Genomic DNA, 12609 nt, shown 5'->3' on the forward strand with positions numbered 1-12609 from the left:
TTGCAGAAGCTTGGCTAGAACTTTGAAAGAACAAATCCAAATTCAAAATGACCTTGACACATCAGAGTAGTGAATCATCCAAAGTGGTATGGAGGAAGGCAATTTAAAAAACTGTGCACAGGGCTTTCTGCCTCCAAGGGTGTTACCTTTAATCTTAACAATAGACCAGTGCAGGGAGTGTGGGTGGGAACAGATGGGGAAACGGAGGCCCAGGGACGTGAAATAACTGCTCACAATCAAGTAGATGTTGTATCTCAGAAAAAACAGACTCTGGACTCTAAATCGAGCCCTTATCCCCCAGTAACACGGTGTCTTGTAAAATTAAAACAGGTTGTTTTCAGGGTCACAGGGTAGGTGTTGCTGGCTTTATGGATTGGTGTGGCAAAAGCGATCTGAACCCCAGTATGACGATGGACAGGAACGGAGGGCAGTGCTCTTAAACTTCACCTGCCTGGTTATAGACTGAAGATGGTGAGCTCTGGAGAGACCCAAGGCCCCAAGTTAGTCTCTTTTTAACCGCTGGGTACTTGATGGTGCCTTGATGGTAGGCTGTTACCTCTTACCTGGAACGTACTTTACCCCAAGTTGACTTGTTAACCAACTATTTATTCTTCAGGTTGCTGCTCAGTTACCGTCTCTTATGAAACCTAACCTGCCCCATCCAAGTTTTACCATGTGTTCATTGATTTATCCTATATTGAATGGGTACCTACAACAGGCCATGTTAAATAAGCAATGTATTTTCATACAGCAGAAAGGAAATAAAGTTAGAACTCTTCCTCATGCCATGTGAATACACCCATTGCTGATGGATTGAGTATTTAAACGTTAAAAAGAAACTAAAACTGAACTAAATACTAGAAAGTTTAGGACATACTTTATATAACATTAGAACCCTTCTTCCTGCTGTGTGAACAGATGAATTGCATTAGATTAAAGATTTCGATGTTTAGAAAAAATACTGAACGTTAGAAGGGTTTAGGAGTAGAAGCAAGGCAGGAAACCCAAAAGTCTTTTGAGTAGACTGGTATATGTGACTATCTGAAATTTCAGATATTCTGTATGGCAAAGAACACCATACAGAAAGTTAAAAGACAAGTGGGAGAGACGTCCCTGGCGGTCCAGTGGTTGGGAATCTGCGCTCTCGCTGCCAAGGGCCTGGGTCCGATCCCTGGTCGGGGAACTAGGATCCTGCAAGCCGTGCGGCACGGCCAGAAAAAAAAAGACAAATGGGAGAAAATACTTGCGACAAAGATTGCCATCCCGTATGCAAGACAGTCTTTTTACAAATAGGGAAAAGACAAGCAATGGGAAACCAGGCTAAGTGTGTAAACAGGCAGAAAAGGAAATGTGAATGGACAATAAAATTACAAAAAGTTACTCAGGCTTACTGTAGTCAAGTTTTTCACATCCACGTGGCAAGAATTAAAGAGAATAATGACAGGGCTTCCCTGGTGGCACAGTGGTTAAGAATCTGCCAGCCAATGCAGGGGACACGGGTTTGAGCCCTGGTCCAGGAAGATCCCACATGCCGCGGAGCAACTAAGCCCACGAGCCACAACTACTGAAGCCTGTGCTCTAGAGCCCGTGCTCCACAACAAGGGAAGCCACCGCAATGAGAAGCCCGCGCGCTGCAACGAAGAGTAGCCCCCGCTTGCCGCAACTAGAGAAAGCCCGCACACAGCAACAAAGACCCAACACAGCCAAAAATAAATAAATTAATTAATTTTTTTTAAAAAAAGAAGAAGAATGACATATATGTGCTGATGAGTTTATAGAGAGCTCCGCCCTTCCATGTTTGCATTGCTGTTGGGGATGTGACTTGCTACAACCAACCTCTTCGGGAAGGAACATGGCAATATTAATTAAAATTTGAAATGTACACCCTATCCCTTGACAGGTCTGCTTTGGTGAATGTATCCTTCCAGAGATAAAGTGATAGCACGTAAGAGCTTATGTATAAGAATATTTATTGCAGCACTGGTTCTTGGTGGCAAAAAATTGGAAGTGTCTCAGTAGGGGGATAGTTATATGAATTGTGGTAAAGTTTATTATGGAATATAATCACAATTAAAATAATTAGATTTAATTTTACTGAATTTCTCTATCTTTATTCAGTAAGGAAAAAGCAAGCCATGGAGTCTTATATGTAATACCACATTTGTTTTTTAATTATTTATTTATTTGTTTGTTTTTGGCTGTGTTGGGTCTTCGTTGCTGCATGCAGGCTTTCTCTAGTTGTGGCAAGCAGGGGCTACTCCTCGTTGTGGTGCACGGGCTTCTCATTGCGGTGGCTTCTCTTTGCGGAGCACGGGCTCTAGGCACGTGAGCTTCTGTAGTTGTGGCACGCGCTCAGTAGTTGTGGCTCGCGGGCTCTAGAGCGCAGGCTCAGTAGTTGTGGCGCACGGGCTTAGTTGCTCCGCAGCATGTGGGGTCTTCCTGGACCAGGGCTCAAACCCGTGTCCCCTGTATTGGCAGGCGGATTCTTAACCACTGCGCCACCAGGGAAGCCCCACATTTGTTATTTTAAAAGTGAGAAAAGGGGAGAAATCCTTGTTTGTGTGTGTATTTTTTAAGCGTAGAGAGAGTTTACACTACAGATTATTAACTTTGCTGGTTTCAAGGAGATGATTGGAGAAAAGGAAAGAAATAATACTTTTTATCTTTATACGTCTCTGTAGTAGTGTATGAATTACTTTTGTAATTTTAAAAACAAATGGAATTAAATTTGTGGAAGTGTGATTTGTGCTACGAAGTATGTGTAGGATAGTATAAAAGAATTAATCACGTGCCCCTCTATGCCGGCACTATAATTTATGACATGTATTACATGGCTTTACTATTGCGGTTATAGTTCATTGTTTTTTCATCCCTGTCCCATGGCCCATGCTGAGTCTTTTTTGAAGGAAGAAAGAAGACTTGTTCCAGGAGAATTCACTACATGCAATGAGCATTTTACTGAGCACTAACTATGTGCCAGGCTCAACGCTGGGGACTGGGTGTATAACAACAGATTACATAAGACTGGGAACCCGCGCATTGCAAGAGATTGAAAGTGAATGACAAGCTTGCCTGGGAGGTCACACTTGTATTTGACCTTGAAAGAGGCAGGCTAGGCCTGGAATTGTGATGGAGCTTGGTGGACTGGGAACTTGGGCTAGGTTGTATAACTATAGTATAATAATACATGTATCAGGCTGTCCTCCTGAAGATTTCTCTAAGATCATGAGGGTAAACTGACAAACACAAGCTGCTCTGGATTCTTGGCATGGAAGATAACTTGCATAAAGATCTTGGAAGAGAAGAAGCTAGGCTCCCAGGAAAGAGAATATAGCAAACTAAGGAAGTGAGACTTGCTTTGGAGTGAGGGGTGGTACCTCCCATTTCATAAACAGGCAGCGTAAGCCAGATGCACAGTGAGGCACATTATAGGGTTTTTTCATCCATTTCACACAATAACTCTATCAGGTAGGTATTACTGCAGTTAAGAAAGCAGAGTCAGAGACACTATAGAAATTGCTCTAGATCCGTGGCTGGTAAATGGAAGATCTGGGATTTGATCCACAGTTGTCTTACATATCTCGGAACCCTCCAAAAAATACCATAATGTTTGGATTCTCTTTGAATGTCCATCACATCAGAACTTCACCCTGGGTCTCAGGGTGAATGAAAGTAATAAAAGTGAAGATATTTTTAGGGACTTGTATGTACTTTCTAGATGTTATCTATCACAGTTCACCTGTGAAGTTGAGGCCCGGAAAAGTTAGGTGCCTTTTCCAAGGTCACACATGGCCAGGCAGGGCCAGAGGGAGATTCAGACCCAGGTCTCTGTGCCACGCAGGACGGTGCCCCTCCACCAGGTGGTGCCTCCATGAACGTTAATTAGGTTGGGGCTGCTCTTCAGGAGGGATTTATTATGAGTGTCTTCCAGGCCTTATGCTCATTAAACAGAAGTAATCCTTTGTGGTTTTCTAGTGTTCTCTGTTGTTGTTACTGCTGCTGTTGTTTTCCCCAAAGAGCTTTCACAGTAATTATGACGTCTTTACCTCTTAGTAATTAGCCTCCAGGAGTAGGCTGGGTGGGTATTATTAGACCTGTTTTCTAGATGAAATTAAAGCCCCTAAGAGCCTTAGTCACCTGACCAGGGTCTTACGGTAGAGGCTGGAACTAAGACCCAGATTTTCAGGTCCCTCCATCACTTGACATCTGGCTCAAATTAGAAGACATCTAGGGGCTCCAACACTTAGCCAAGCCTATTGGTTGATAGCATAGGCTCTGGGGAATTCCTGGCGGTCCAGTGATTAGGACTCAGCGCTCTCATTGCCAGGGCCCGGGTTCCATCCCTGGTCTGGGAACTAAAATCCCATAAGCTGCGTGGCGTGACCCGGGGCGGGGGGGTGGGGGGGTGGGGGGGAAGGCACAGGCTCTGCAGTCAGCACGTGTCATCAGCTCTTATTAGCTGTGTGACCTGAGGCGACTTGTTTAACCTCCCTAAACCAGTTTCTGCATATATAAAAATGGGGTAATGTTAGCATGTTCTTGAGAGCATTGAATTCTCAGGAAAAATACCTGACACAGTTCCTGGCACATTAAGTCACCAAAAAATTTAGCTACAATTAATTGTTATTATTGCAGTTAATAACTGTTAACAGGTATTGTTATAATAATTATATCATTGTCATCGTTATGGGCCAGGAGGTCTTATTCCCCTTTCTTTCTTGGTATTTATCATTAAGCCTTTCATGCAGTAGATTCCAAATAGGCGTTTGTGGCACACATTCCGATATCTGGGATTGTCTTTCCCGAGTCTGTCAGTGGAAAAGGATGGGGTTTGGAATCAAATGAAGTTGGGTCCTAACCTGGCTTCACCATTGTGTTTCCCTTTTCTTATCTGTAAAACAACTGTCTTGCATTTTAACGTATTCTCTGTGATGGATCCCACTACACAGTTGGTGCTTAATAAACGACAGTATCAGAGAGTCAACGGTGGGGTTGGCGGGCCAGTCGGGGAGGGTTTGTGAAAGTTTCCCAGTTTGGTAAAGTCTAACAGGGTGACAATCAGGCAAACGCCCCTCAGAGAAAGGCCTGTTTAATCATTGCTGTGCTTCTGAAAATTCTGAGGAGGGCCTCATTGGGAAATATACAAGGTATTTTTAAAGAGTATTGAACTTTACTGTATTCCCAAGGCACTTGTTATTGCCAGCCGCTAGGAATGTGAACTCGGAGTGGGCGCATTGATTTCAGAGTACTGTTGGAAGCCCCTGCCGCCCGGCCCAGGACGGCCAGCGTGCTGTTTCACCATCGTTATTGGCCTTGTCATCGTAGAAATTTATTGAGTCTATCATGTACCATTCAGTATCTTACTTAATCACTGCAGTACCTCTGTGAAGTCAATACCATTATTATCTCCATTTTACAGCATGGGAATGAGGTTTAGAAAAAAGTGAAGTTGCTGGATCAGTGCAATCACAAAGTGTAAGAGATAGACCTGGAATTGGAATCTGAGTCTGTCTCACTTTAAGATATGGGGGAAAGTCCTCAGCTCATAGATTAAAAAGCCCTAATTTAAATTCCCTTATTTATGAGCTGTATGGCCTTGGGCACGTTTTTCATATCTACACAATAAGGGTGATAACAGTACTTATCTCGTAGACTTCGTTTTTTTCTTCAAGATTTCAAGTGAATTAAGTTTATTTTGACGACAAGATTCTATGATTATTTGAGAAATTAACGAATACAAAGAAATAAAGGGTTGAAGGAAAAGCAATGTAGATGATTGTTTCTGTTATTCATGACTGAATAGCAAACTACCCCAAAACATAGTAGCTTAAAACATTTATTTTATTATCTCCACGGTTATATACATTGACTGGGCCTATCTGGGTGATTCTCCTGCTGCTAAGCTGCAGTTATGGGGACAGATAACTGGTCTTTCTTGGTAATAGACATACTAACAGGTGTGAAGTGATATCTCATTCTGATTTTGATTTGCATTTCCCTAATGATCAGTGATGTTGAAAACCTTTTAATGTACCTGATGGCTATTTGTATGTCTTCTTCAGAGAAAGTCTCTTCAGATTCTTTGCCCATTTTTAAATTGGTTTATTTGGGGGGTTTTTTGCTATTAAGTTGGATGAGTTCCTTTTATCAGTTAATAGGTCATAATCTATTAATTTAATAATATAGCTAAAGATTTGTCAATTTTGTTTATCTTTTCAAAAAATAGATCTTAGTAACATTTTCTTTTTTCTCTTGTTTTTCTGGTATCAATTTATTTTCTGCTCTGACTTTTGTTATATCCTTCCTTCTGCTAACTTTGGGCTTAGTTTTCTAGTACCTTAAGTTGTAAAGTTACGTTGCTTATTTGAGATCATTTTGTTTCTCATAGACTTATTAATAAGTGTGATTGAGGTAATGTATGTAAAGTGTTTCACGCAGTAACTGGCATATACTGAATGCTCAACAAACTAGCTATTATCACTATTATTACTGGAATAAGAAATCACTACCTAGGCATTGCTGTGGCGCTTAAATGTTGGGATGTATGTAAAGGCCCTTTCAGGCTGTGTGGAACATATGAGGTGATTAGTACATGTCAGTCATGTCTCTGAAGAAATGCCAGCGGTTGAAATCCTGACTAAGTGGCCCTTTCTGGTTCAGTTGGTAAAACTATATTATTTTGTTCTTTTGTCAGAACTGAAAGGAGTCACCTTGCTCTTACTGTCTTACACTTTGCAGCAGTACCCTGAATGCCAGAAATTACCTGCAAATATTGGAAGAGCGTGGGTCTCCATTGTGGATGGGTCAAGATTTCTCTCTCACCCTATTTTTTTCTTTCCTTTTATCCCATCTCTGTCTTCGCCAGCTTCCCCAGCCCCTACTTCACCAGCTCCCCGAAGTCATCTAGCACTTGGGCGTAGCAAACGTCTTAAAGTGGCTCATCCTGCTCCCCGAAGTGTCCTGAGCCCACGAGGCCGTTTTCTCCCATGCCAGTGCGGTGTGCCCCCAGCCAGGGCCCTTTATCTCCGCCTCCTCCCCTAACGCCCTGAACTGACATTCCCTTCACATTGCTTACTCTGCTCTGTAATCTGTCCCTCCCTTCTGCCTCTGCCTCCACCAGGGGCCTGTCTCCTTGCCCTCCGTGCCTTTGAAGACCTGCTTGGTAAACCCTTAATTTTGTACAAAGGGATGCGTGTGGTTATATAATCTGTCGGGTGAATTGTCACTGTTAGCTTTATAATGTGGTATGTAAGAAAAGACTTAAAACGTGAGACGTACGCCCCTATGTTGTTTGATATTAAACGCATCTCTGTATTATAACTAATCATGGGTATAGAGGTAATATTAGCTGATCTTTTAGGCGCACGTGCCACATGCCGGGCACGAGCACCTGAGGTTTAACTCCCATCATTTCTACCCTCAAGAGAATTAGTAGTGGTATGCCAAGATACAGCTCACTAAATTAGCTGCTATATTTTAAAACAGGCGACTACACTAGGAAATTGTATACATGTGTGTATATATAAACGTCATTAATACATAGATACGCACACACTCTTACGTGTGTACATATGGTTCTTCGGTTGCAGAATTGACAAAACATACAGCACCCATGGTCTAGCCTGTACGTATCCAGTCTCACCTTTTGCCTCTCTCTCACCACATTTTAAAAAGGTTTCATCTGCCCCACAAGCGTAATTCTTCCCTTGCAGAGTTCTGGTGAAGGTTAACTATGATATTGTGAAGAGCATTTGGATCAGAGAACGTTCTCAGCCAACTTCCTGTGGCCTCTCTCCCTTCCTTGGCCAAGTCCATCTTATTTTTTGATGAATCTGTCGTCCCTCATAAAAGGAGAGCTTCTCATAGTACTTTCTAACCCTACAGGGAAATCCAAATTGAGGATAGTGGTTGTGTCTGGGGAAGGAGGGAAGAGACTGGGATTGCGTAGCAGGTGGGAGAGAGAGGAGACACTCTGCAGTATTTTATTTCTTAACTGGCCAGTGGGTACATGGGCGTTTTATTAACTAAAGATTTTGATATATCATTTGAAATATTTTATAATTTCAAGCAAAATAACACAAAGCTGACCACTTAGGTTTTACCTCTGAGACCCTTCCCTCGAAAGCAGTTGAAATGAACAGGTAGCTGAACCCCTTTTTTGCTGGCCTCCAGAAGCAGGAAAGGGTGGCAGGTGGGGTGGGATTCTCTGGGGCAAGGTGAGGCCCTTTGGCCTCACACAGAAGGTGTCAGGGTGGGTCCAGCTTATGCGGGACATCAAAGGTGTGCATCCTGTCTGTGCAGCTGATGTGGCCTTTCTTTTGTGTTTCTCTGAGCCGCTTCTCAGAGTGAACCTGGGCAGTAACCGGAGCTGCATTTTATCTTTTTTAATATCTCAGCCTGAAATGCCGACATCCACTGTAGGCATCATGCATTTTTAATGTGGCAATGATTAGAAGGTTGCTGGGGCCTCATTTCATTTCATTGGACGCGGTGACGCTTGTTACCTTCGTCGTATTTCGACTTCTTCCTGGGACGTTCCCCAGTCCAGGCTCATACTGTTGCTCCCATGCAGTTATTGAGGGTGTGTCTGAGAGTGAAAAAATTTTAAATTATTTATTGTTCAATTACTGAACAACCTAGGAGACTTAAGAAGTGAAAGCTTCTTAAATTCCTGAAAGGGAAATCGACGAATCCAAGTCAACAGTTCAGTGAAGCTAGCTTCATAAGCCGAGCTCACTGAAACACATGCAGTGGTGTTTGTTGTGTGGGGATGCAGAGGTGAGCCAGAGGGAACCCCTGCCTCTCGTGGTCCGGTGGAAGGGAAAGAGCTGTACTTACACAGATGTATGATGTAGTGGAAAATACTGCAGTAGAGGTACAGAGAATTATGGGCAAAGAAAGATTATTGCCAACTAAGGGGAGGCTTTGAAAAGAAAGAGCTGTTGTTTGAATTAAGCCTTTAAAGGTATGATTTTGATAGATACTCTTTTGTTCATTTATTTGTTTAATAAATATCCTACACCTACTGTGGGCCTCTGTGTAAATTCATGCTTCCCTGTACTCCACCACAAAGGAAGAGAGCCGTGCAGAGCTGAGCACGGGCATCTGAGATGCTGCCATGTGAAGGTGGTACACACCACCTCCACTCGCATTTCCTTGGTCAGTGCCTTGTTACTTCAGGGTGTGGGGATGTGCGCTATCCCTTCCCATAAGCCTGCAAGGGTTGGGAACCTGGATATCCATGATGAATAGCAGTGTCTGCCCCGAGAGTCACAAGATGAGATGCACTGTTTACCAGGATCACACTGGGTGCTGTACTGGAAACGGCCTGTAGGGGAGCAAGAGCTGCAACAAAGGAACTTTTGCAGGAAGGTTTGCAGTGATGGAGGCAAGAGATGATGTTGGATAAGGTTGATAGTCATGTGGGTGGTGAGCCGTCAGATTTCAGTTATATTTTTAAAGGTAAAGGCCAGTGGATTGCATCTGGGGTATGAGAAAGAAAAATCAGCTATGGCTTGATGGGTTTCAGCCTGAACAACTATAAGAATGTATTTGCCATTAACCCACTGAGATATGGAGGCACTGTGGAAAAAAGAGAGTTGGGGCAGAACATCAGGGTTTGTTTTTAGCAAGTTAAGATTGAACACTAGGAGATATTGATCAGGCACTTGATATATGTCTGCATTCAGGGTTGGATCTGGGCTGGGAATATCAGTTTGGGAGTTGTCAGCTGATAGAAATTACTTAAAGCCGTAAGATTAGGTGAGATCCCATGGGAGCGAGCATCAGTATGGAAGAACAAAGGCCCAAAGACTTGAGGCCAGGGAGATGAAGAACCAGCGAAGACGATGATGGAGAGGAACAGCCATGAGGTGGAAGAGTCAAGAGAGTGTGATATCCTGGAAGCCAAGCAGAGAAAGTGTGTTGAGGAAGGAATTATTATTACTTATGGAGCATTCACTCTATTGAGAAACTTTTGTATATTTTTTATCAACTCATCAGCACCACAGTCTTGTAAATATCGGTCTCCATCTCATAGATCAGAAAACCAAAGCTCAGAGTGGGGAAATTTATTCACAGATATTGTATTGATACCTCTCACGTGCCAGCTAGGATAATAACCATGGAAGTTAAAAAACTTAAGGTAGCAAGCTCATAGGTAGTGAAACCAATCTTGAACTCTGTATCTGTCTGATCTACACCTGCACATTTTGCATCAAGAGATGATGTGTGAAAAAGCATTGTGTGAATGCTGTTCCTCGGACCTGGGTCTTAGACAAAATGAAAGGGAATTAAGGTTAATTGCAGAGAAAGAAACATGTTAGAACACATGGATTTTTCTTTTGCATTCCAAGGTTGATTTTTCTAAGGAGAATTTTCTCCTTGTTTCCTGACGATCATAGTTTCTTAATTGCTTGAAAATGTGATGATAATTTGACCCCTCAATGTTTGGTGAGTCTGTGGATTAGTTGGGATACAAATGAACTCAACGCTCTGATAGAAAAAGTGGAAACCGCCTTTGATAGAGTGAGTGAGAGCGCTCAGCGCACTGCTGACCACCTTGTAGACATGTTCAGTAAAGAATTGATGGAGTTTCTTTGCTTTCCTTTTGAGCATTTCTAGTGATCAATGTTCAGAGTAACTTGTCATTGTGTCAAATAGTAGCTCAGACTCCTTTTTCTTCTTCTTTTCAGATCATGTACAAAATGAAGAAAACTATGCACAAGTTCTTGATAAGTTTGGGAGTAATTTTTTAAGTCGAGACAACCCAGATCTTGGCACCGCGTTTGTCAAGTTTTCTACTCTTACAAAGGAACTGTCCACACTGCTGAAAAATCTGGTAAGCCATTTCATAAAAGATTTTTTTTTAAATTACAGCCCGATCAAGGTATAGTAAGATCATGAAGAGAACAATATAATAATCTTCTCCCCAACCCTTGATCCTGAGGGCAAAAAATAAAAATAAAAATCTTTTTAGTCCTCGGTAGGGAGTCACATTTAAGGAAAATGTCACCTTGAAATGCGTAGAATTTGTACCTCTGGCCCAGCTGATAGCAGGGTAAGTTTTTTGAATCTGAGAGAAACTTGTTAACCTGAACTCTCTTCCACATTCTCCCATCGTTTTGCTTTTGTGTTTGTTTAGATAAGTTTTAGTAACTCTTGCGTTTTAATTATTTGAAAGAGTGATGATCTTTTTTGTGTCAAACATACATGTCACCCTTCACTTGTGTGAAGACCAGCATGCATTTTGGTCCCTGATTTACAAATAATTAACCTCTCCCAACTCCCTATATCCTTTTAACACCCTCCCAAGAAAAAAGATTTGGGGAATCTGTGGTTTCAGAAGTAGATGATGACAAGAAGAATCCCTAAAAATCTGAGACACTGGAGCTGCTGACCTAGGAGCAGACACAGATGGAGGTGGGGGGACCCACTGGGCAGGCAGGGTTGTCTGGGTGTCCCCAAATTGTGCCCACTACCCTCCCTCACCCTCACACTGCGTTCATGCCAAGAAAGGTTTGTTCTGTGTAGCACAGGTACCACACTTGTGTGTGAGTTAATTTAATCAAGTATCTCTTCCCCTAAGTCCCAAGAGATGGGAGCAGTGGAAGGTTGAAAGATACCAAAGGAAAAGTATATCATACTTTTGTTGGCTCCTTCCTGAAGGAGCGGAGCTGTTTCCTCCTCTTCCTCTCGCCAGTCTCAGCACTGCATCTTTGCCTCCTTTAAAGATCCAGAACTCAAGCTTAAGATGTCTTGACCCTGGGTCAGTTACTCATATCAAATAGGCGTCTGTGGTCTTACGTGAGACTCGTGTCGCAAATCTACTTGGTACAAATGGCTATCTTCCAGATGTGAATACACCCTATTGGAAAATAAAGACTACCTTTCTATATAGTAAATTAACCTGGTTATTTGACCAATCAGAATATTATTATTTTTTTCTTATCCCACTAGATAAATATATGTATGTGTCTGTCTCCCTGACAATTTAATTCTGTTTGCTAGTTTATGCCACTGAATTAGTCTTACACAGTGACAGCTAATCTTAAAGAAAATAGAGACTGCAAATAGAAATATGTCTTCTTTTCAGAAATTTGAGAAAGGATGGTATTTAACTTAGGGCCTATGTGTTCCTACACCTTGGGGTTTATTTGACAAACCCATGATATTTCTGTAAATCTTAGATTATGTGAATCTCTTTGATTCAGATGAGGCCTCCCATTTCTCCTTCCTCTGGGTACTGCCTGCCTTTTTGCGGGTGGCATTGCTCAAAGGTACTATGGTGGGAAGAAAAGTGAAAGAAGACTCTGACAGTTCACTTCAGTGATAACTGGTAAACGGCTACTAGTGGGGGAGGACGTTCTGTTTCCCCTGAGATTGGCGTTGTCACAGGAATATCTTGCTAACCTTGAGTTTCCAGGAGACCAAATGTATGTGGCTTAAGTCAATAGCCATCACTTCCGTGTTTCCTGGGCCAGTCCATTTCCACACTGCCCTACCCTGTAGGTTCCTTCCGTGTGTAGGGATTCGTGTGTGGATTTCATGCTGTCCACACAAGTCAGTGGCCATTCAAGCATCAGTCATTGTCTGTGTTTGCTTAGCTCT

General features: G+C 42.4%; 1 protein-coding gene across 4 annotated transcripts in view; it reads left to right on the forward strand.

The window, feature by feature from the left end:
- ASAP1 (ArfGAP with SH3 domain, ankyrin repeat and PH domain 1) overlaps positions 1 to 12609 on the forward strand; it is a 350653-nt gene that overhangs the window by 215825 nt on the left and 122219 nt on the right. For all 4 annotated transcript variants that reach the window (XM_036830057.1, XM_036830056.1, XM_036830054.1 and 1 more), the window contains one exon: positions 10695 to 10840. In XM_036830057.1, coding sequence (XP_036685952.1) covers positions 10695 to 10840 — 146 coding nt within the window. The remainder of the gene's footprint in view (positions 1 to 10694; positions 10841 to 12609) is intronic.

The sequence above is a fragment of the Balaenoptera musculus genome, chromosome 17 (genome assembly GCF_009873245.2).
Source record: "Balaenoptera musculus isolate JJ_BM4_2016_0621 chromosome 17, mBalMus1.pri.v3, whole genome shotgun sequence".
NCBI lineage: Eukaryota > Metazoa > Chordata > Mammalia > Artiodactyla > Balaenopteridae > Balaenoptera > Balaenoptera musculus.